At 37.2% G+C, this 24,906-nt stretch overlaps 1 protein-coding gene across 2 annotated transcripts in view; it reads right to left on the bottom strand.

The window, feature by feature from the left end:
• LOC123524473 (uncharacterized) overlaps window positions 1–24,603 on the bottom strand; it is a 32,546-nt gene extending 7,943 nt beyond the window's left edge. The window contains exons 1-11 of one of the 2 annotated variants that reach the window (XM_045302689.2): window positions 24,580–24,603; window positions 23,495–23,605; window positions 22,533–22,597; window positions 17,678–17,790; window positions 17,305–17,373; window positions 16,777–16,917; window positions 11,936–12,062; window positions 9,861–9,978; window positions 1,760–1,923; window positions 1,305–1,404; window positions 996–1,143 (exon numbers count right to left, since the gene is read on the bottom strand). In XM_045302689.2, coding sequence (XP_045158624.2) covers window positions 996–1,143; window positions 1,305–1,404; window positions 1,760–1,923; window positions 9,861–9,978; window positions 11,936–12,062; window positions 16,777–16,917; window positions 17,305–17,373; window positions 17,678–17,790; window positions 22,533–22,597; window positions 23,495–23,571 — 1,122 coding nt within the window. In that variant the 5' untranslated portion in view covers window positions 23,572–23,605; window positions 24,580–24,603. Of the gene's footprint in view, window positions 1–995; window positions 1,144–1,304; window positions 1,405–1,759; window positions 1,924–9,860; window positions 9,979–11,935; window positions 12,063–16,776; window positions 16,918–17,304; window positions 17,374–17,677; window positions 17,791–22,532; window positions 22,598–23,494; window positions 23,606–24,033; window positions 24,504–24,579 lie in introns of those variants that run through there. The other variant, XM_045302688.2, reaches the window with a different exon arrangement.
• Window positions 24,604–24,906: the final 303 nt, after the last annotated feature.

Genomic DNA, 24,906 nt, shown 5'->3' with positions numbered 1-24,906 from the left:
CAAACATTTGACCTTGAGTTGTGAACTTGACCTTGAGCCGGCATGGCTGACTCATGGGTTCTGCACATCGTCTTGATGAGGTGATCATTTGACCCAAGTTTTATAAAATTCCTTCATGGGGTTTAGGAGATATAGAGCGAACACAAAATGGCAGGCTCAAACCTTTGACCTTGAGTTGTGACCTTGACCTTGAACCGACAAGGCTGACTCATGGGTTCTGCACATCGTCTTGATGAGGTGATCATTTGACCCAAGTTTCATGAAAATCCTTCAAGGGGTTTAGGAGATATGGACCGGACACGAATTTGTTACGGACGGACGGACGGCAGGACGGACGCAGACCATTCTTATAATCCCTCCGCCACGGCGGGGGATTAATTAAAGAAATGACAAGAATTCTTTAGAAAAACAGGGCGATGAAATATGATAACTCACACAGAAAAATCTTGTAACAGGGTGATAAAACATGATAACGATGCGACTTGCACACAGTAAATATCTATAACAGGATAATTAGATATGTAAACGATGTGATAAGTACACAATAAACTATCTATAACATGGAGATAAAATATAATAACACTGTGGCTACTGACTAGCATAGAGTAAACTATAACAGAATGATATGTAAACGATGTGATAAGCACACAGAATATTATCTATAACAGGGTGCACACATATGAAAAAGTAAAATAGCAAGTTCTACAACTTATATTAATCACTCATGACAATCACTCATTCCTGATGGAATCCATCGCCACGAGGGTATGAGAGAAGAGAAGCCAGTTTCCCTTTTAATGTTGAGCGCCAAGCAAGGCAGCTACTGGTACCATTTTTCACGTCTTGGTATGACGCGGCCGGTGAAACGGACGCTCTACCACCAGGCTATCGAGGCGATAGGTAATCAAATGTGAAACACCCTTTCGGCCTCCAGCACTGGTAGAACAAGTAGAATTTTATTATGCGTGCAGACTCATATTCAAGCAAGCACCTACCTGTTTTCCTCTAATGGCATTATGTTCAGCTTCAGACAAGAGTCTGTACTCTGATCCTTTCCAGTGGCAGAAGGCCTTCGCCTCGTGATAGTTCACATCTACTGGCCACGATAATGGCATATCCAGATTGTCAAACATGGCGCGGTATCTAAAATGAAATACAGAATATATATTAGCATTCCGTTTAAAATCTGTTTGGTCGCCATGTATGTTAATACATTCACAAGAAGCTGTCTTACTTATTGATATTTCACATACAAGTGTGTGCTTGCAAGAACTGTTATAATTACATTACTGGTGATTTCTTACTTGTATGGTGTATGATTTCCATTGTCTGTTGCCATGGTATTGCCAGGGAGTCTGCAATGACTGTACGTCGCCAGGTCTGCCCCACAACCACTTTTACAGCCTGGAAAGGTTAATCATTTTTATGTTCTTATAACCGCCTCAAATAAATTACTTTACATGTGAAAAATATGACAATTTTATATCAATAACATGTGAAGCAGATGAAATTTCTAGGAAAAAATGAAATATTTTTGTGTTTGTTATAGTATAAAATGACCAAGATGCAGAAAGACACTTCGTGAGGAGTAACTTTTTTTAAAGCTCACTGACTTCCTAATAAATGAATAATTTTAGGGACATTCTACTGACCAGAAAATACTATTTACTATGAAAATAAGATCACTCAGGTTTTTTTTTTTTGAAAAAAAAAAAAAAAAAAAAAAAAAAAACATGTTTGTATTTCTTGGTATATTTACCACTGCCGCAAATCCAAAACATCGGATGCTTTGCTTGCCTGAATGTTTTCCACTTCCACCCCTCCTCACTCCAATATTCCTGTTTCATATAGCCACCATCCTTGACAAACTCCAAGAATTCACCATTCGTCACCAGATACTCGGACGCTTCGAACGACGGAACACTAAGTTAACAAGATAGTGCAATTAATCTGACATATTAATAGGTATTTTTAAATAATCATTTTTGTTATGATACATAACACAACTAAATTTATCAACATTTGACCTATAAATATCTCTCATAAGCCGAAACAACTTATTTTGAATATCAATTTTGTGGAATCTAACGAATGTGTTTCAGAGAAAGGGATACATATCGGAATGCTGGGAATAGTCATTTACTCTAAAGATATGTTAAACCATTCAGACCAATTCAGAAGAATACTTTACTGAATGTATACGGGCTAATCTTCTTTTTTCAGAACGTATCCGACAGGCAAGAAAATCTGCGTGTATTGCTACGGCAGTCCAGAAGAGGCGGGACAGGAAGAAAGTGGCCAGTAAAGCTTTCATATACTCAGACCGAAAGCCGTTTTGGATATAATACTTTGTCGGCACAACATCCAAAGACCTGACACCTTAAGAATGCGAATATATGACTCAGTAGTTAAACAAAAAGACAACTGATACAGGAGGAGACATGTTGAGGGTGAAGTATGACAACTGATACAGGAGGAGACATGTCGAGGGTGAAGTATGACAAGTCCATAACACGTGATACTGTATGTTTAACACGGACGTCTGTGTAAATGGCAAATCTGCTTTGAATAAAACTGGAAACATATGATGGAAAAATGTTATTAAAACGCAGTTTCATATAAATACAATATTGACTGGTGTTGTCTAAAATGGTCGGCTATGATGTACAAGTGGATGCTGCGGGTATAGACCATGTATGAAATCTCAAGGATTTCCTTGCATAATTCCATGGAATCGACTGGCCCAAGTATGAGGATGGAACTTAACTAAGATGGGGATCACAAGCTTCTATTATATGAAAACAAATAGAATGAGTAAGACCTGTGTTTTCGTGAGAAAAAAGAAATATATAAAAGATCCGAACAATAGCATAATCAGTTTGAATGAGTTTGTTAAAGTGCAACCAGCACATTAGTTCCAAACGTTCAGAAATCTACAAGTATCGGGGAACATGTACTACCTGAAGACTGAATAAATCTAAAAGACGGTACTTAGCAGAGAACACAATCATGTGGAAAATAGCAAACTCCCTTCCACTGAGTATGTTCATGAGAAGAATAATGAAAATTGCAGCAATAATGTTTTTTTTCTTAAAACTTCATGAAAAAAACCTTATAAACCTCTCAGACGGAACAAAAAAAGACCATTGGGTCAAGACTTCTACAACATTGAAAGCTTCATACAAGGAAATGTGTATAATTCTTTAAGATATTCACTTTTAATACTGGCTCAGGTGGTAACCTTAACGATTGACTTTATACCCTGTCACTGCAATCTATAGTTTCCATTCTTATGCATCTATCATTCATAACGAAGTATTTACCAAGATACATTTTAACATAAGGCCTTGCTTATTTGTTACTTTGTAACAAGAAAATAACCCTCGGGTACGAACCAGATATAGTAAATTCATATATTTTGCAAAGCGGTATTCGAAGAACTAGTTGACGTTATTGCGGGTATATCTGATATGATTATCATGCCATGTTTTCTTAATGGCTTATTACATTTTTCAGGATTTTGCAATGTATAGCAGACTAGCAGTTATATATAGGTTAGGGGATCCATATACACCGCTGTGTGTATGAACTGTGACAACAGGGTGTAGTGCATTGTGAAAATGATACGACTGCTGGTGAAACAAGTTGAACCGCTAACTGTTCCTCTAGTACGTATTTTAACAGTTACTTTTATTTATAACCTATTTTGAAAATGTTTAAGTTGTAATCAAAGGAAAGACATCCAAGGAACAAAATTAAAAGTATAAAATGAGATACATACGTACACATGGTACAAAACAAATGGCAGTTTTTCATTTCTGAATGCAGGATAAAGTGGTAACAAGCAGCTGGTGCGAAACAAACAAGATAACCTGTACCCAAGGACATCAGCCAAATAAATGCTTAAACAGCCTTTTGTACATACTTTTATATTATGCCGCCTGTTTATATCTAGTGAACACATTGTACTTCATAGTTTTGTTATGGTCAGATATCCATGTTTGCTCAGTATTAAAATTTATTTTAAAGTCATGCCGTGAATTCCCGGTCAAAATTACCACTTTATATTTTCGCAGTAGAGAAATGTGGCAAGTCTATAATTGCATGTAGTTTTCGTGTGGCTATCGGTGTGTAACATTAACGTATTCGCATTGACCGTTAATTGTAGGCTATAGCATTTATTTTTATCCATCGGTATTTAACAAGTTAGAAGAGTTAAAGACCCACCAATACCTAGTGGTCTACTTTTCCTCCCACATGAACTTTGTGCAAATAATTCTGGTAATACTGGTATCATACAACTGTTCTACAAGATGACAGGTGGACAAGCTCAGTCTGGTTTTTCATTACTTCATCTGCAAACTTACTCAGTCATTCTCTTCTCAGTACAGTTTTATAAAAAAAAAATAGAATAATAACTATCTTACACTGTATATAGAAACAAAGTGTGATCTAAACTCACCTTAATACATGAAGTACCGTGCATACTACTACATTAATTGAATAATATATTTAGTAACACATTGTCTTAGCCTTATATCTGTTACTGTCAAACTGTAATTAGACACTTGTTATTTCTCATTTCTCCATACAAAAATGTATAATTACAATTATGGAACAATCTGACTGAAGTACTTAATCTTCTAAACGAAGATCCGAGAATGACCCATTCTTAATCGTCTTCTGTACATTTTTGATTTCCAGAATTGCTATTTTTTATTTTCGCAATTCTATTTTTTTATCTTAACCAATGAGACAATTTGTTCGAATGTCAAAGATTAAGAAAAATGTGTAGGCTGTCAGGGACTCGAATCCGGAACCAGTCGCTTACAGAGCAAGTGCTCTACCGACAGAGCTAACGCTTTACCGACAGAGCTTACCGGCTGACACTTTACGTCATAAAAAATGTAACTATCAAAAACCCAGTCTAAATATAGATTTTTTATTCTTATAAAATGTTGTAAGTAAGTAAAAATGTGTAGGCTGTCAGGGACTCGAATCCGGGACCAGTCGCTTACAGATTTTTTATTCTTACAAAATGTAGTAAGTAAGCCTTCTGCCTGGCTAACGGAATGGTCGTCAGAACGAGACTATCAATAGCACGTCTTCAGATCCTAAGTATAGCGTAATAGGAGATGTACTTTAGTCAGACAGCATTATGGAAATACAAAAGGTTACAGTTAGTTAGTAGTGTGTCTTTAAGGTAACTTGACAATAGCCACTACTGACCTTGACATTTTAAAGGGATAAGTACAAATATATATAACTCTCAAAGTTAGAATTGAAGCTCAAACAAGAGATGGCACTATTAGTGACAAACGCCCCCGAGGTTTGTCCAAGAATGCTACAGTTCGATGCGTAAAATATGCCAGAATAGTTAAGGTACGACTAATTTTTCGACAAGAGAAAAAAATTCTCCGAAGGTAACCTTGACCTTAGAGCTAGGGTCTGGGTCTTGAACATGACACACTAACTCATCATAGGGAAAATTGTGATAAATAATGTTTGATGATGGCAGAGTTATTGACTGGACAAGAAACATAAATGTTAGCTTTTTAATCTAAGTTTGACTTTGACTTTGAAACTAGAGATTTTGGACTTGCGTCTGACACGTCATTTTAATATAGGGAACGTTTATGCCATGTAATTTTAAAATGTCTTCAACGACAAAATATGTATGGAACTGACAAGAAACACACCATGTAAACCGTTAACCTCTAAATGTGACATCGATCGTGGAGCTAGAGGTCTGGTTGTTATGCACGACACGTTTTCTCGTTATCGGGGAATATTTCTGCTAATTAATTTCGAAATTTCTTGATTAATGACAGAGTTACGAACCGGATATGAAACATAACCTTTTAACCTTTCATTTGACTTCTAAGTGTAAACTTGATCTTGGAGCTAGGTGTCTTGGTCTTGCGCGTAATCATTTTGTGGGGTCGAATCTACGCGAGTTTTTTTCATGTTTTGTCTTTGTGTGTGTGTGTGTGTGTGTATGTGTTTTTTCTTTTCGTTTTCATTTTCATTCCCATATTTTTGTTTCTTTCTTTGATGGTTTGTATTTGTATGTATGCCTTTATATAAAACAACAGTATGTTTATTATTTGCATGGCTTAAATGCATGCATTTAGTCAATATCATCTTTGATATAATGGTAAACTTTTCTAACCTGCCATATCGGCTTATGATACTTCTCTGTTGTGTTGTCACATAGTTCATGAAGGAATCTAAATGTTTACGTGAAAAACAATAATGTCGATGGTGAGTTTCAAACCCACACGGTAAAAGATTTGTTTAACATGGACTGTATGCTTTACCACTGAGCTAATTTGCAATTGGTACAAAATCTTAAAATATTTAGATTGTAACATGATAAATGACAGAGTTACGAATCGGATCTGAAACAGACCCTTTTAACCTTTCACTTGACTTCTAAGTGTAAACTTGATCTTGGATCTAGTGGTCTGGGTCTTGCGCGTAACACATTGCCTCCTTATGGTAAACATGTATGCCAAGTTGTTTAAAAACCCCCTCATGGATAACAGAGTTATATATCGGACAAGTAAAGATCTATTATGATATGACTTCTAAATATGACACTGACCTTGGAGCAAGGGATCTGGGTCTTGCGCGTGACACATTGTCTGATTATAGTTACCATTTATGCCAAGATATTTCAAAATCCCTCCATGGATAGCAGAAATATGGACCGGACACAAAAATAACCCTGTTAACACCTTGACCTTTGAGCTAGGGTTCTCATTTTGATAAACATTTATGCTAAGTACTTTTAAAACCTCTTGATGAATGGCAAAGTTGCGATCCGGACGCAAAACAGACTGTTTGACTTCTAAGTGTGACCTTGACCTTGTAGAAAGGGGTCTGAGTGTTACACATGAAACGTCGTCTCATTAAGGTTAATATATCAGGGGCGTAGGGACGATTTGAGCATTGGGGCGGCGGAGGGGTGGGTTTGGGAGGGGGTGTCCCCCTCCTATGAACGGGGTCCGGGGTGGCCCTGGGAAAATTTTGCATATAGCTAGAGTAAATGGTGCAATCTGGCGACTTCTTGGACTGCTCAGTATCTGTTGAACATACTCGTTTTTTTTTCGAGTTTTCACCCCTATTTACAGTTTACTATGTTTAAACACTGTAATGGCGGTACGATGTTAGATACGGACAATGTCTTGCCAGAGTAAAACCAGTAATGTCTAAGTAGGGGATCGAGCACAAGACCCTGACTTAAAGGGGTAATCCAATCCTTATAGCATTTTAGTCATTAAAAGGCATTATAAAGGTAAAACGCAAATCACTGTTTTCTTTGAACCATTGAGGGTTCTTTTTACCAAATGATCGATTTGGAAATGCAAAATTGCGAGGCTGATTGGCCTTTTATATCTTTATGTAGAAGCTGTAATACTTGTTAATTCTACTAGATCTGTAAAATCTACGAGGATTTTTCTACATTTTATGCGTTGAATTTAATCATTATGATTGGTGCCTTTGATTTTCAAACAACATGTTTAAGTGTCAAAAATATTTAATTTAATATATTTTAGGTAAAGACATCTAAATATCCCGATTTGCGTTTGTGTTTTACTCAAGATACTTTCCTTTGTCGGGAGAATTTGAGACACAACATTAATTCCAATTAATTGCAATTTTGGCAGAAAACAATTAAAAACGATTCACTTTCATTAATAAAATTAATGTATTGCCTATAATCCGAGTCTGCGGGGCGTGAAAATACGGCGACCTTGGTCGTTGCGGATTATCGATTTTGTACAATACCCTGTCACCAAGGTGATCTAGCAAGGTGTCGGTGATATGACAAGATTCTGTGTACATATCAGTCGCCGATGCACTTCATGATAAATGGAAGACCGCTGTATTTATTTTCAATTATATATTCTAGCCTTTTTCAAAAATTTACGAGTTCGGCATTTCGCCGCTCCTCGAAATATTGGGGCGGCGGGTGCCGCCCCTGCCGCCCCAGCTCCTACGCCCTTGTATATTTATGCCAAACTATTTCAAAATTCTCTTCACGTGAGGAAGCCATCCAGCTGGCTTACGGAAGGTCGGTGGTTCTACCCAGGTGCCCGTTCGTGATGAAATTGTGTCTCTTAAAGCTGGAAAGTCGCCATATGACCTAAAATTGTGTCGGTGCGACGTTAAACCCAACAAAAAAAAAACAAAAACAAAAATTCAAAATTCCTTCATGGATGACAGAATTACAGCCTGGACAAGAATTTACAAAGTTACGATCGGCATTAAAATCAAAGAACATACTGTAGTGTAAATAAAAAGTTATTTGCTGAAACATATTTAAATGATGTAAGGATGTTATCATTAAATAAAATCCTAAATTTATCTCTTTTTTTAAATAGATATTGATCTATACTTAATCACTTAATAACAACATAATATATTACATTAGGCCCTAACAAAATCTGAAAAATTGATCCCTCAGAAGCAACGAGGACAAGACAAATAGTAAATATTGCAGACTTGATTTGACTGATAGTTGGTTTAATTTGTACGCTAGTAAGCAGTGTACATGTATTTAGATAATTTACAACCATGCTTTGCACGGAATGAATTTGCAATCATGCTTTAGAGCATGGAGGTAATATAGAGATCTCTATGTTACCTCCATGTTTAGAGATAGTACCTAAGTTTTTCAAATCATAGTTATGAAGTTAAAAAGCTTTGAAATGAAGACAAATGTACATATATTTCTAAAACATAGATATATTAACAATACATCTAGTTTAAGCAGAAGCATAAAGTTATGAGCATTTAATATTTTCATGTAAAAGAAAATTTTGTGATCAAGAAAATGTAACTCTTCTTGGACCTGAAGAGCATAAGCATCAAAGGGACATAATATAGCGAATATTTTGTGCTCGGGTGCATTTGATTCAACATTCAACTGTAATCTGGATTTCTAAATACTGATCCATGATACTGTGTGCTAAAAATATAGAACAACTGGAACTGTCCTTTAACATCAAAAAGATGCTGTAGCAAAATGAAAATTGTTAAGCTCTAACTGGGACTCGAACCCAGGACCTCTCACACCTAAGGCAAACACTCTACCACTTCCCTATAACAGCAGTAGCTATAGCTAGGCAGTTTATGTGCACCGATTACATTACGTGGACTGGAACAGTTTTGTGACAATAACACATAACCGGCATACTCCGGATTATCGGCGTATTCGCTTTGTTACCTAACGGCAATTTTACTGGGTTCGAGTCCCAGTTAGAGCTTAACAATTAGCATTTCTACTTTCATTTTATTTACTTCAGGAAATAGCTGAAGGTCGAGTGACGTCATTTTCTGTGTTGTCAAAAACATACATATACCTGGCGAGGCTGCATGAATATGTGCTGGCCGTCCTAAGGATATCGCCTCCTTGACCCTTATGAGCTATACTGCCTTTTATCATAAACCTATATAAATTCTTTCAAAAATGCGGCTGTATTTCACAACTAGAAAAACTTGCCGGGCTATTTTCATATAGACCTGACAAAGTTTTATAAACAGCGCACACAAAAACTACCGATTTCGTTCGATGACAAAACAGGCGGAATAATAAAAGGGTCATTATAACAATAGATAGATCTGGGATTCTGTATTCGGCTCTCGTGGATTTTGTCGAATACAGCATCCCAGATCAAGCTACTATTATAATAGGAACCCTCTCGTCTGTTGGTGAAATCCACAGTGAGTCCATGGAAAGCTTCGGGCATTTTTCAATCTTATGTTCGTATTTGTAACGTTTAACTCATTTGATGCTCATGTCTGCTCAGTTCAACTTCCATCTGAAATAATATATGTACATAAACACTTACAAGCAAGACACCTCGCCGTACTCATTATCCCAACCGTAGGACGGAAAGTTTTCTGGCTTGCCAAACGTCACATCAGTTGCCCCCATACGCAGCATTCGGTTCTCTCTTGGACCATTTGCTGAAATGAAATTCAACCACTTTATTCAGTCAGTCTGTGAATAAGTCAAACAATGGATAGATAACTAGGTAAAGGCCGAATGAATAAAAAACTACAGCCGATAAACTGTATCCTACGGAGGCATAGAGGGGACACAGGAAATATTTAATTTATCACGTGCGCACGTGTTTGCATCACATGTGCATGTGTTAGCTACCACGTGCTAACGTGGAAATTAACACGTGCGCACGTGATAACTATCACATTTTCTTATTGGTCAGCTAACACATGTGAACAGTTATCACATGTGCATGTATTAATTACCATGTTCGCACGTGGCAGCTTTCACGTTCGCACGTGTTAGCTGACCAATGAGATAACGTGATAGTTTTTACGTGCTAACGTGATAGCTATCATGTGCGAACGTGGTAATTAACACGTGCGAACGTGATAGCTATCACGTATAAACGTGACAGATATCACATGCGCACGTGTTAATTAGAAATGTAGGTAGCATAGAGTGGACATTGGAAATATTTTATTTATCACGTGTGCACGTGTTAGCTACCACGTATGAACATGTTAATTAAAACGTGCGCACGTGATAACTATCACGTTTGCATGTGGTAGCTAACACGTGATAAATAAAATACACGTGATAGCTATCACGTGCGTACATGTAAGCACCACGTGCGAGAGTGTTAGGTACCACGTAGTAGGTAACACGTGCGCATGTGATAAATAAAATACACGTGATAGCTATCATGTGTATTTTATTTATCACTTGCGCACGTGTTAGGTACCACGTTCGAACGTAATAGTTATCACGTGCGCACGTTTTAATTAACACGTTCGCACGTGGTTGCTAACACCTGCGCACTTCATAAATAAAATATTTCTTATGTCCCCTCTATGCCACTGTACAAAACTGATGTAACGAGGCAAATACAATAGATTATAGTTTAGCAATTCTTCAAAACTTGTCCGTGTCATTGCATGACATAAACTAATGACAATCTAATTCTAAAACATGAAATTATGTAGAAATATTGGAATAATATTTTTATGTATTAGCGTCTGCAGATGTCCGCGGATTAGTTCGATCTCATTCACCAACCTGTCCAAAGGGCTTCCGCAGACGTTCATACACGAAACAAATCTGTAATATCGCTATTCTTGATTAAAATATTTCAAAAGCGCTAAATGTATCCTTTTTATAGGTGATGACTACGGTTTCGGTGTAATTTTTATTTACCATTCTTGCATCAAGAAGTTCTATTTACATTTTCTAATTATTTTTTCATTGATAATGAAACTGATATGACTTAAGACAGTTTTTAAACATCATATCATTGAAAAATTATCATCATATTGCACAATCACTTATTGGTTACCTGGGGTGTCAGATCAACGACACCACAAATAGCAATGTTTTAATCTCTCTTTATTACAAACAAGACATTATCTTTAGTTTTGCATATATTTAAAAAAATCGGTAAACAGAGACACTATTTAACAAGTTCAATTCTTGTTCGAATTATTCTGAATACGATATCGAACTGACCTTCTCCAAAATTTATGTATGTATTTTGCAAGAAATTAAATAAAATACACCAGTTAATACTTCCCAGCATAAAAATAAACAATCCCACAAGTTACGTGCGATTCACTATATCGACGAAAAATTAGTAGCCTTCTTTTTATAATGCCGAATTCGAAGGAAGTATGCGAGGGACGGCTTCTTATGGGGGCATTGGTAGCTAATGTAGCAAACAAAATTTATTCTAGAAAATTTTATGGAAAAAAATACCTAGAAATCAGTAAACAATGTTTTTTTGCGCAATACAAAACATTCGGGACTGGCATAGCATTTTGAAAAATAAAAATCATGCAATAACAGCATGTGAACTGCCTCTCCCGTTAATACATTCCAGGTTCTGGTGGAATCATAGACTTTTATGCAAAAAGATGTACTTACAACTGTGTACTGGCGCATACGTCCATCCGTCTGGTATGCGGACCATGTCAACTGGTAACTGCCGTATAAGGACTGATGATGTCTCCAGGTGAATACGCTCATGTTCCATACCCATCAATACAGCCCACTGCAATGTCGTTATAGAGAACGTAGGAATACACACCATACTGCGTCGTTTAAGAGAACGTAGGAATACACCATACTGAGTCATTAGTAGAGAACGTAGGAATACAGAATACTGAGTCCTTAGTAGAGAACGTAGGAATACACCATACTGCGTCGTTATAGAGAACGGTGGAATACACCATACTGAGTCATTAGTAGAGAACGTAGGAATACAGAATACCGAGTCCTTAGTAGAGAACGTAGGAATACACCATACTGAGTCGTTATACAGAAAGTAGAAATACACCATACTGAGTCATGTTCCATACCCATCAATACAGCCCACTGCAATGTTGTTATAGAGAACGTAGGAATACACCATAATGAGTCGTTATAGAGAACGTAGGAATACACCATACTGAGTCGTTAGTAGAGAACGTAGGAATACACCATACTGAGCCGTTATAGAGAACGAAGAAATACACACTACTGGGTTGTTATAATGAACATAGTTCTAAATATATAATACTAAGTCGTTATACAGAACGTAGGAATACACCATACTAAGTTGTTATAGAGAATGTAGGAGTGCACAATACTGGGTTGTTATAATGAACGTAGATTTACACAATACTCAGTCGTTATAAAGAACGTAGAATACACAATACTGAGTCATTATATACAGAACAAAGGAATACACCATACTGGGTTGCTGTAGAGAAAGTAGGAATACATCATACTAAGTCGTTATAGAAAATGTAGAAATACATCATACAGGGTCGTTATAATGAACGTAGAAATACACAATACTGAATCATAATACAGAGAACATAGGAATACACCATACCGAGTCGCTATACAGAGCGTATAAATACACCATACCGAGTCGCTATACTGAGCATATGAATACACCATACCAAGTCGTTATATGGAGCGTATGAATAAACCATACTGAGTCACTATACTGAGCGTATGAATACACCATACCGAGTCGCTATACTGAAGGTATTAAAACACAGGCTTTATTGAGGGTATGAATACGCAGTACCGGATAGTTATACTGAGTGCATGAACAGACCGTACCGAGTCGCTATACTAAGCGTATCAATACACCGTACCGAGTAGTTATACTGAGCGTATGAATACAGAGTACAGAGTTGTTATGCTGAGCATATGAATACACCGTACTGGGTTCCTATACTGAGTGTATGAATAGACCATACCAAGTTGCTATACTAACCGTATCAATATACCATACCGGGTAGCTATACTGAGCCTATAAATAGACCATACAGTGTTGTTATACTGAGCACATGCATACACCGTACCTAGTCGTTATACTGAGCATATGAATACAGAATATACAGACTTGTTATACTGAGCATAGGAATATACCATACCATGTTGCTATACTGAGCATATGAATACATCATACTGAGTTGTTATACTGAGATTAGGAATACTCCATAACAAGTCGCTATACTGAGCATATGATTACACCATACCGAGTCTTATACGGAGTGTATGAATACACCATACTGAGTCGCTATACTGAGCGTATAAAAACACCACACCGAGTCACTATACTGAGGGTATGAATACACAGGCTTTATTGAGGGTATGAATACACAGTACCGGGTTGTTATACTGAGTGCATGAACAGACTGTACCGAGTCACTATACTAAGCGTATCAATACACCGTACTGAGTAGTTATACTGAGCATATGAATACAGCGTTACAGAGTTGTTATACTGAGCATATGAATACACCATACTGGGTTGCTGTACTGAGCGTATGAATAGACCATACCGAGTTGCTATACTAAGCGTATCAATACACCATATCGAGTAGCTATACTGAGCCTATAAATAGACCGTACAGAGTCTTTATACTGAGCATAGGAATACACCAAACAGAGTGTGAATACACCATACAGAGTCGTTATACTGAGCATAGGAATACACAATACAGAGATATTATACTGAGGGTATAAATACACCATACTGAGTCATTATACTGAACATATGAATACAATAAACAGAGCTGTTATACTGAGCGTAAGAATACATAATACAGAGCTGTTATACTGAGTATATGAATACACCATACCGAATTGTTACACTGAGCATAGAAATACACCATACCGTGTTGCTATACTGAGCATATGAATACACCATACAGCGTCACTATACTGAGCATAGAAATACACCATACCGGGTTGCTATACTGAGCATTGGAATACACCATACAGAGTTGTTTTACTGAGCATAGGAATACACCATACAGAGTTGTTATACTGAGCATAGGAATACACCATACTGAGTTGTTATACTGAGCATAGGAATACACCATACTGAGTTGTTATACTGAGCACAGGAATACACTATACTGAGTTGTTATACTGAGTACAGGAATACACCATACAGAGTTGTTTTACTGAGCATAGGAATACACCATACAGAGTTGTTATACTGAGCATAGGAATACACCATACTGAGTTGTTATACTGAGCATAGGAATACACCATACTGAGTTGTTATACTGAGCACAGGAATACACTATACTGAGTTGTTATACTGAGCATAGGAATACACCATACCGAATTGTTACACTGAGCATAGAAATACACCATACCGTGGAATACACCATACAGAGTTGTTATATTGAGCATTGGAATACACCATACAGAGTTGTTATACTGAGCATTGGAATACACCATACTGAGTTGTTATACTGAGCATAGGAATACACCATACTGAGTTGTTATACTGAGCATAGGAATACACCATACTGAGTTGTTATACTGAGCACAGGAATACACCATACAGAGTTGTTATACTGAGAATAGATATACTCCATACAGAGTCGTTATACTGAGCATAGATATACTCCATACAGAGTCGTTATACTGAGCGTATGAATACACCATACAGTGTCATTATACTGAGCGTATGAATACATCATACAGAGTTGTTATACTGAGAATAGGAATACACCATACAGAGTTGTTATACTGAGCGTATAAATACATCATACCGAGTTGTTACACTGAGCATAGGAATACACCATACAGAGCTGTTATACTGAGCGTATAAATACACCATACCAAGTTGTTATACTGAGCATATGAATACACCATCCTGAGTCACTATACTGAGCATAAGAATACACCATACCGTGTCGTTATACTGAGCATAGGAATACACCATACAGTCATTTTACTGAGCATAGGAATACACCATACCAAGTTGTTATACTGAGCATATGAATACACCATACTGAGTCGCTATTCTGAGCATAGGAATACATCATACAGCGTCACTATACTAAGCATAGGAATACACCATACCGGGTTGCTATACTGAGCAAAGGAATACACCATACTGAGTCACCATACTGAGCATAGGAATACAAAATACAGTGTTGTTATACTGAGCATAGGAATACATCATAGCGAGTTGTTATACTTCTCATAGGAATACACCATACTGAGTTGTTATATTTAGCATATGAATACACCAAGTCGCTATACTGAGCACTGGAATACACCATACAGTGTCACTATACTGAGCATAGGAATACACCATACCGAGTTGCTAAAATGAGCATATGACTACACTGAACAGAGTCGTTATACTGAGCATATGAATACACCATACCGGATCGCTATACTGAGCACATGGATATACATACTGCGTTGCTATACTAAACATAGGAACACACCATACATATAGTCTTTTTGTTGTTTTTTTTTCAGTTGAAACTTGTATACTGTAATTTATTGCTAATTCTATGATTTTTTTAAAAATAAATGTTATTTGTCTTGTCATGACAACCAAATCACCAAATGCACCATGAAAAACCAAAGATTTATCACTAGAACACTCGTGAAAAGCTAAAAATACATGGTTTACATTATGTTTGAGTAAAATGTTTTCAGACAACCTCTAAATATTCAATCATAAAATAACAACATAGAGGTAAAAATAATCTGTTGCATAAAGGTCATGTTGTGCTGAATGTGTCATGTTGTGCTGAATGTAAGTATAATTAAAAAGAAGCATTTCTAAAATGAAAATAACAAAGGTGAGTTAGCAGTTTTGTTCAGTCTATTTCTAAAGATATCAGGTAATGTGGTGTCAGATACGCTCAGTACTATATCTGGTAATATGATGTCAGATACGCTCAGTACTATATCTTGTAATGTGGTGTCAGATATATATCTGGTAATGTGGTGTCAGATACGCTCAGTACTATATCTGGTAATGTGGTGTCAGATACGCTCAGTACTATATCTGGTAATGTGGTGTCAGATACGCTCACTACTATATCTGGTAATGTGGTGTCAGATACGCTCAGTACTATATCTGGTAATGTAGTGTCAGATACGCTCAGTACTATATCTGGTAATGTGGTGTCAGATATGCTCAGTACTATATCTGGTAATGTCAGGTCAGTACTATATCTGGTAATGTGGTGTCAGATACGCTCAGTACTATATCTGGTAATGTGGTGTCAGATACGCTCAGTACTATATCTGGTAATGTGGTGTCAGATACGCTCAGTACTATATCTGGTAATGTGGTGTCAGATATGCTCAGTACTATATCTGGTAATGTCAGGTCAGTACTATATCTGGTAATGTGGTGTCAGATACATTCAGTACTATATCTAGTAATGTGGTGTCAGATATGCTCAGTACTAAATTTAATTGTTTATTACTACAAGAAATACCCATTTGCTTTCCATGGTGATTGGCAGCTGTAATGGTGTAGTGTCGATTATATTTAAGATGACTTGTCGGACTTCATGCCTGTAACGAACCGTCTCTTCAACACTTGGCCATTGGTATGAACCTCCCATACGGAAATTTTCCTACAAATCACTTAAGAGTATAATAGTCATGGAAATGTGATAGAAATTTATGTAAATCACATATTTAACAGCACTTGTTCCATTAGCCCTTCTAAACAGTACTGATAATATATACAGAGCTAACACAGACTGCCTTAATCAACACTGACTGATATCTCATACACATCTTTTTGTGGGGTATCCACTTTTAAAAAATAAATAAATGCCAGCCAAGAATTAAAGAGCTCAGACTAAAGAAAACTTAACAAGAAATTTTGTTCATAACTTGAATTACTGGACCATTATGTACTGAAACTTAACGGTTGTTACCACTATATTTTTTCTGAAGAATGGAAATGGACCTTTTGAAAATGATGTTAAAATAAGATGCATTATTTTGTGTCATACCGTATCATCCCATGACATTTCATCAACACCAGTCTCAAATATCTTCTCAAACTCAAAATTGATCCGCTCCTGAAATAACCATATCGTCACAACTTCATACACAACACTAACCAACATATAACTTGCCGTGACCGTGTTGAAAATGATACTACAAGAGACTTTCTATTGACTATTCTAAGTCAGGAATATCTGACATGATATAAGATCATCCCCTCCGCATATTTAATGCTTGTCATTTATGCATCTCTTGCCATGATGGTGTTAATATATATAACTGGTAAGATAACGACCAAAGCCCACTGACGTCGCGATCAGATCTCTTAAAGTCTGAACTGAGAGTAATTCAAGGTGCCCACATAAAAAGCTATATTACCTTGAGGAGACCAGCAAGCACGAGCTTGTTAACGTAGACCACTGCGGTGTGAGCATAGTAGAAGATAAGAGGAAGTCGCAGACGGTCTGGACACTTGTAAAACACAGTGTCGTCTGTAACAAAGTAAAATAATCTTACAATTTCCAGATGAATTTGCAATTTTAAATGTTCTTTACTGACAATTCATAAATAAAACATCAAAGCCAAATGAATGATGTTATGTTTTAGTTCTATACATGGATGCAAAAAATGCAAGGGATTATGATTTGTAAAGACACACAGAATACAGGGCCGTGATTGCCCCTACGATGCTCCAGAGTTTCAAAGCTCAGACAGATGTATCCCAAGTAACTTTAAAAACTGCTCTGCACATTCAGATGAGAAAATTTTCAATTTTACCTTATATGGGAAATCCTTTTTCTTGACATATAAAGGTATGTCTTTTAACATTTTTAGCATATACACTAAATAAGGGTTTGAAATGCAGGCATGGAAAGTTCTCATTATTAACTTGACCTGCATCGGGTGATGATACTCCGTCAGATGTGTTGGTAGGTTGCCTTGGTCGGCCTTAACCCTGAAAATGCGGGAATTAGTGGCATACTAAGTATGTCCATCACTTCTGCGGACTTATAATACTATTGAGGGAGGGTAACTATCACTTGTAAGTGTCCCAGGCTATTGCGGGAATTTGAGTCATAGGAATTTCTTAATCGACTGGGTGACGGGTACGTTACATCGCTTAGTGGATGAAGCCCTGTTGTGGTTAAGTCCAAGGACCCCTCTGTCGAGTCTGATTACGCTTGTGCTTTATTCGCAGAGCTACATGGAGATGACTTTAACCTTTTCTTGCCTGTGACCTTCCCTAACATTTGCATGTTGCTAACTGGAGTGGACCCACAATCAACAGTTTACTAGCTTACCGTTGAATTATGGGTTATGCAGGTTGGTGCCCTTGGTGACATGTTCTGTTTCATGATTTTCTTCAAACGCGCCAACATGCCATAAAGAAATGACAGAAGCCAGCTTTCATAGAAATGTAAGTTTTAGATACCCCATAGTGGCACCAATAAAACCGTATTGAGAAAATGTCACGGTAAATTCGAAGAGACAATATGAAGACACAAGAAGAAACTAAAATTGAAAAATCTGTCTAGTGGGGTGACGTGACTGGACACTAAGGGACTCTTTCAATAAACAAAAGAAACGAAGTTAATAAAAAAAAACATTTCCGCCGCTAAGATATTGAAGGAAACTGTTAATGGACAGACAAAGAGAGATTACAATAACTCATCCTGGGCATTTATGCTCTGGTGAGCTAAACAGGGTGAAACAAAATATGTTTTACGAGAAAGAGTACTTTGTTCAAACTTTACAAAAAATCTTTCAAAGCATTATTAATGCACCGTGTGTCACATCATGTGGCTAATATTGTGGAACAATTATTTACAAGAGGACCATGACGGTCCTGAATCGCTCACCTGTCCCCACAATACCCAGTTTTGAACTGAGTATGATGTCGTTTTTTCTATTATTTGACATAGTGACCTAGTTTTTGAGCTCATGTGGCCCAGTTTTGAACTTGATCTAGATATCATCAAGATAAAAATTCTGACCAATTTTCATGAAGATCCATTGAAAAATATGGCCTCTAGAGAGGTCACAAGGTTTTTCTATTTTTAGACCTACTGACCTAGTTTTTGACCGCATGTGACCCAGTTTCGAACTTGGCCTAGATATCATGAAGTTGACCATTCAGACCAATTTTCATGAAGATCCATTGAAAAATATGGCCTCTAGAGAGGTCAAAATGTTTTTCTTTTTTAGACCTACTGACCTAGTTTTTGACCACAGTTGACCCAGTTTCGAACTTGGCCTATATATCATCAAGAAGACCATTCAGATCCCATGAAAAATATTGCCTCTAGGGAGGTCACAAGGTTCTTTTATTATCTGACCTACTGACCTAGTTTTTGATGGCACGTGACCCAGTTTCAAACTTGACCTAGATATCATCAAGGTGAACATTCTGACCAATTTTCATGAAGATCCATTCAAAAGTGTGGCCTCTAGAGAGGTCACAAGGTTTTTCTATTTTTAGACCTACTGACCTAGTTTTTGATTGCAGTTGACCCAGTTTTAAACTTGACCTAGATATCATCAAGATAAACATTCTGACCAACTTTCACACAGATCCCATGAAAAATGTGACCTCTAGAGAGGTCACAAGGTTTTTTATATTATTTGACCTACTGACCTAGTTTTTGATGGCACGTGACCCAGTTTCAAACTTGACCTAGATATCATCAAGGTGAACATTCTGACCAATTTTCATGAAGATCCATGACAAGTATGGCCTCTAGAGAGGTCACAATGTTTTTCTATTTTTAGACATACTGACCTAGTTTTTGACCACATGTGACCCAGTTTCGAACTCGACCTAGATATCATCAAGATGAACATTCTGACCAATTTTCATGAAGATCCCATGAAAAATGTGACCTCTAGAGTGGTCACAAGCAAAAGTTTACGCACGCACGCACGGACGACGGACGCTGCGCTATCACAAAAGCTCACCTTGTCACTTTGTGACAAGTGAGCTAATAAATGAGCTAGAGCAGAAGTGCATCACAACTTGAACCTGAAGTTCCAGTAAAAAGGGACATAACTCGTAGCATTTTGGTGCCAGCATCATGCCCACTGAGTCATATTATGTGGATGACCATGTGGAACAACCGTTTTAAGTTTTAATAAAATCCGTTTAGTTACAACAGAGATATAGTGAAAAAGCATAAAAATTAAACTGAAATTCTAAGTGAAAAGGGGAAATAATTCACTAAATATTTGTGCAGAGTTATGGACCTTGTGTCATATGATGTGGTTGATGATGTCCAATAATTGTTTAAAGTTTGAATCAAAGCCCTTCTGTAATAACAGAGATATAGTGAGAATGCAGCTAAATTAACCTAAACTCATAAGTAAAAAGGGAGCATAATTCATTAAAAATTGGTGCCAGAGTTATGGACCTTGTATCATATGATGCAGACCAGTATTTTATGTTTGAATCAAATCCATTTAGTAGTAACTGAGATAGAGTGAAAGTGCACCAAACCTTTAACCTGAAATTCTAAGAAAAAAGGGGGGTTAATTCATCAAATATTGGTTAAAGAGTTATGACCCTTGTGCCAGATGATGTTAGACATACTGACCTAGTTTTTGACCGCATGTGACCCAGTTTCGAACTCGACATAGATATCATCAAGATGAATATTCTGACCAATTTTCATGAAGATCCCATGAAAAATGTGACCTCTAGAGTGGTCACAAGCAAAAGTTTACGCATGCACGCACGGACGACGGACGCTGCGCTATCACAAAAGCTCACCTTGTCACTTTGTGACAAGTGAGCTAATAAATGAGCTAGAGCAGAAGTGCATCACAACTTGAACCTGAAGTTCCAGTAAAAAGGGACATAACTCGTAGCATTTTGGTGCCAGCATCATGCCCACTGTGTCATATTATGTGGTTGACCATGTGGAACAACCGTTTTAAGTTTTAATAAAGTCCGTTTAGTTACAACAGAGATATAGTGAAAAAGCATAAAAATTAAACTGAAATTCTAAGTGAAAAGGGGAAATAATTCACTAAATATTTGTGCAGAGTTATGGACCTTGTGTCATATGATGTGGTTGATGATGTCCAATAATTGTTTAAAGTTTGAATCAAAGCCCTTCTGTAATAACAGAGATATAGTGAGAATGCAGCTAAATTAACCTAAACTCATAAGTAAAAAGGGAGCATAATTCATTAAAAATTGGTGCCAGAGTTATGGACCTTGTATCATATGATGCGGACCAGTATTTTATGTTTGAATCAAATCCATTTAGTAGTAACTGAGATAGAGTGAAAGTGCACCAAACCTTTAACCTGAAATTCTAAGAAAAAAGGGGGGTTAATTCATCAAATATTGGTTAAAGAGTTATGACCCTTGTGCCAGATGATGTTGGTGATGATGAGGAATAACTATTTTAGTCTGAAGTAAATCCATCAACGACGACGCCAGGGCGAATAGGATAGCTCTCCATGTTCTTCGTATAGTCGAGCTAAAATCCTTTAAGAAGAACAGTTAATATTTTTAATTTGATTTCAATACTGACCTTGACCTTTGACCACCAAGCATGGGTCATCTGTGTGACATATTGTCTGGTCATGAGGTCCATTTGCTTGTAGTGGTATGAAATTCCTTCAATGGCATATAAAAGTTATGGAGTGGAAACAAAATTTCTACTTGACCTTAAACCCTGACCTTGACCTTTAACCGACAAGCATAAATCACGTGTGGACACACTGTCTCATCATGGGGAACGTTTGCACTAAGTAACCCATCAATGCATATAAAAGTATTTGAGCAGAAACAATTTTCGCTTGACCTTCAATAGTGACCTTGAACAATGCCCTACAAGCCATAAGTCATGTACGCGCATAATCTACATATTGCCCTCTATTCACATACCATGTTGTATGAACCTAGCTAGAATACTTTTTGAGTAATTGCAGGATCCAGATTTACGGACGGACAGAGGGCAGGACGGACGGACGGAGGGCATTCCAATAGAACCTTCCCATGTTCCACCGGTACAGGACTAATAACAGTCCCTAGGATAAGTATAAATGATTTAAGCACTCGGTGAACATAAATATATCGTGGACTGTTTATCTTGTTATTTATTCATATAAACAGTTACAATAGTTTCACGGTGAGGCCTCAAGCTGTAAATGAGTTTTGAAGAAATACATTGCTTGACCGCCTTTAAGAAGGGAAATACATATTTATATCGAATATTTAGATTCTTACCCTTTAAAGCTGTAAAAAGACTTTCGTTGAGGTCGTAGCTGTTTATGAAGTACTCCTTCAGTTGCCTGAAGTATAATTATTTTTAAAGTCATGAAAATACAGATTCTAAACATCACAGTTTTCCAAGTTCCAGTAACAAAAACAGTTCTGGATGTTGCGCACGTAAATTGTCCTAATAGAATGTTTCTTAAAAGTAAGGGAAGTGTTTTCAATCGTTATGTCTGCATGTTGAAGTTGTCGGTTTTTATGGAAAACACTGGTTATTAACTGACAGTATTATATACTAAACAGTGCGTGCGTGCGTACGTGTGTTCGGGTTAAGAGTCTTTATTGTCGTCGTAGCGACGGTCTCTACTTGTAGCAGTAAGCACAATGCTTAACTTTATAGTGGTACTTAAGGAGTTTCCATGGTCGAGAGGTTACGGTCGCTGATTTAAAATCACTTACCCCTCACCGATGTGGATTCGAACCCCACTTTGGGCGTAGAATTCTTCATGTGAGAAAGTCATCACACTAGCTTATGGAAGGTCGGTAGTTCTACCAAAGTGTCCGCCCTTCATTAAACTATGGCCGGAAAGGGCACCTAGGGTCTTCCTCCACCATGAAAACTGGAAAATCGCCATATAACCGACAATCGTGCCAGCATGGCAACCAAAAAAGTGCTGCCTCAATGAATATCACGCCTGACACATGGCATGCCATAATACCCCACCCAGTCAAATTATACTGACACCGGGCTAGCCAGTCCTACAATTATTCTCTAATGCTCAGCGCCAAGCGAGGAAGCTATTATTATCATTTTTTACGCTTTTGGTATGGCGCAGCCAGGGATCGAGCTCATGACCTCCCGCACTCGGAGCGGGCGTTCTATCACTACTGAGGCGGTTACATTTAACAGATAATCGACGAGGAGGATTATCATGACGAACACGAGGCCTGTTCGTAAAATTGTGACAACTTACGCTCTGGTACAGCATGTTAGGTCAGGTGGTGTAAGCGACTTGAATGTTAAATCTCCGGTTAAAACCTTCAACAACATGGCAATAAAAGTAGGCAAGACAGATCACGACGTGCTGAAAAAAAATTGACAAGATGGTGATCAAGATAAACAAGTCAACGACGGTAACGACGATGATGACGATGTTAATGATGATGACGATGAACATGACGACATTCTTATTAACAATTTAAAGCATTCTTATTAACAATTTAAAGCATAGCAAAAGTTCCTTCTAGGGCACATCTATATAAATATATAATGATCATCTAGTAAAATTTTGGTTGCGATGTCTGTTGTAAATATTGGTTATTGAATTCCGTCTCCCCCCGTTTAAGCGCCCGCGGGAGCGTTACATTTTGCACCAAGTGGGCGTTTATTTCTGCACCAAAATAAAAAAAAAACACTAAAATTTTTGAAAAAGAACTATGTTCTATTGCCTAATGTCAAGTCCGCTCGGCAATATCACAGTATTATGTAAACAAACAAAAGAATAACATATACACTGTTTCCGATGCAGACCAGTAATTCCTCGTTTTTTCCGTTTCGTACTTCTGAAAAAAAAACATAATTACGCGGATAAAAATGACATATTTCAGTATGTGGAAAAGTGGGAACTTGGTTATTTCTAGAATCAGTACCCGCAAACACAAGGTATGTGATATAAAATAATTATTTTTCTTTCTTGATGGGCATCAAAAGTATATCAATACAAAATGGTTACATTGCTATCCGCTCAACTCCATTTTTATTTATCTAACTTCATTTATATTTTATTTCAGTCTACTATTTCGTTACATATACTGCTTAAAATAAAATCGCCATAATACTGTGCGCTACTTATACCGGCTATACCTCCAACAGGTTAAAAGTGCACATCGCGTGGTACAAATAAATACGAATAGACAATCGATATATTTATCAATACAGTTATGTAAACAAATAGAATAACTGTTTGTACGTTGCGTAACAGCTTATACTAATCTGCACAGTAAAAGGTTACACAATCGTGAATTTTACTGAAAAATGAATAAAGAATTTCTTACTTACCAGACTTTATAGACTCCCTGTTAATGAATGAAATTCAATCAGTACACACCGGCGATTATATATGACACACCTCCTGGAGTTAAGCTCTTTCATTGGCTTAGCAGGTTGGAGGTGTGACCGTATAAAAACTTTGCTCACCTGAGCACAGAATCTGCAGTCATCGTCGGTCGATATTTCTTGACTCAGTCATCTTGAAATTTACGCTTAATGTCAATGGTTATATAATGCCGTTCATGTCGACAACTGAAAATATTGTAGTGTCAGAATGTGCATAGCCATAGGATCTCGGTCAAGTTCGACAACAGGCAACCATGCTGCAGTAATTGA

The sequence above is a fragment of the Mercenaria mercenaria genome, chromosome 3 (genome assembly GCF_021730395.1).
Source record: "Mercenaria mercenaria strain notata chromosome 3, MADL_Memer_1, whole genome shotgun sequence".
Classification (NCBI taxonomy): Eukaryota; Metazoa; Mollusca; class Bivalvia; order Venerida; family Veneridae; genus Mercenaria; species Mercenaria mercenaria.
The sequence above is the reverse complement of the archived record's forward strand: the minus strand, read 5'-3'. Positions and strand labels throughout refer to the sequence as shown.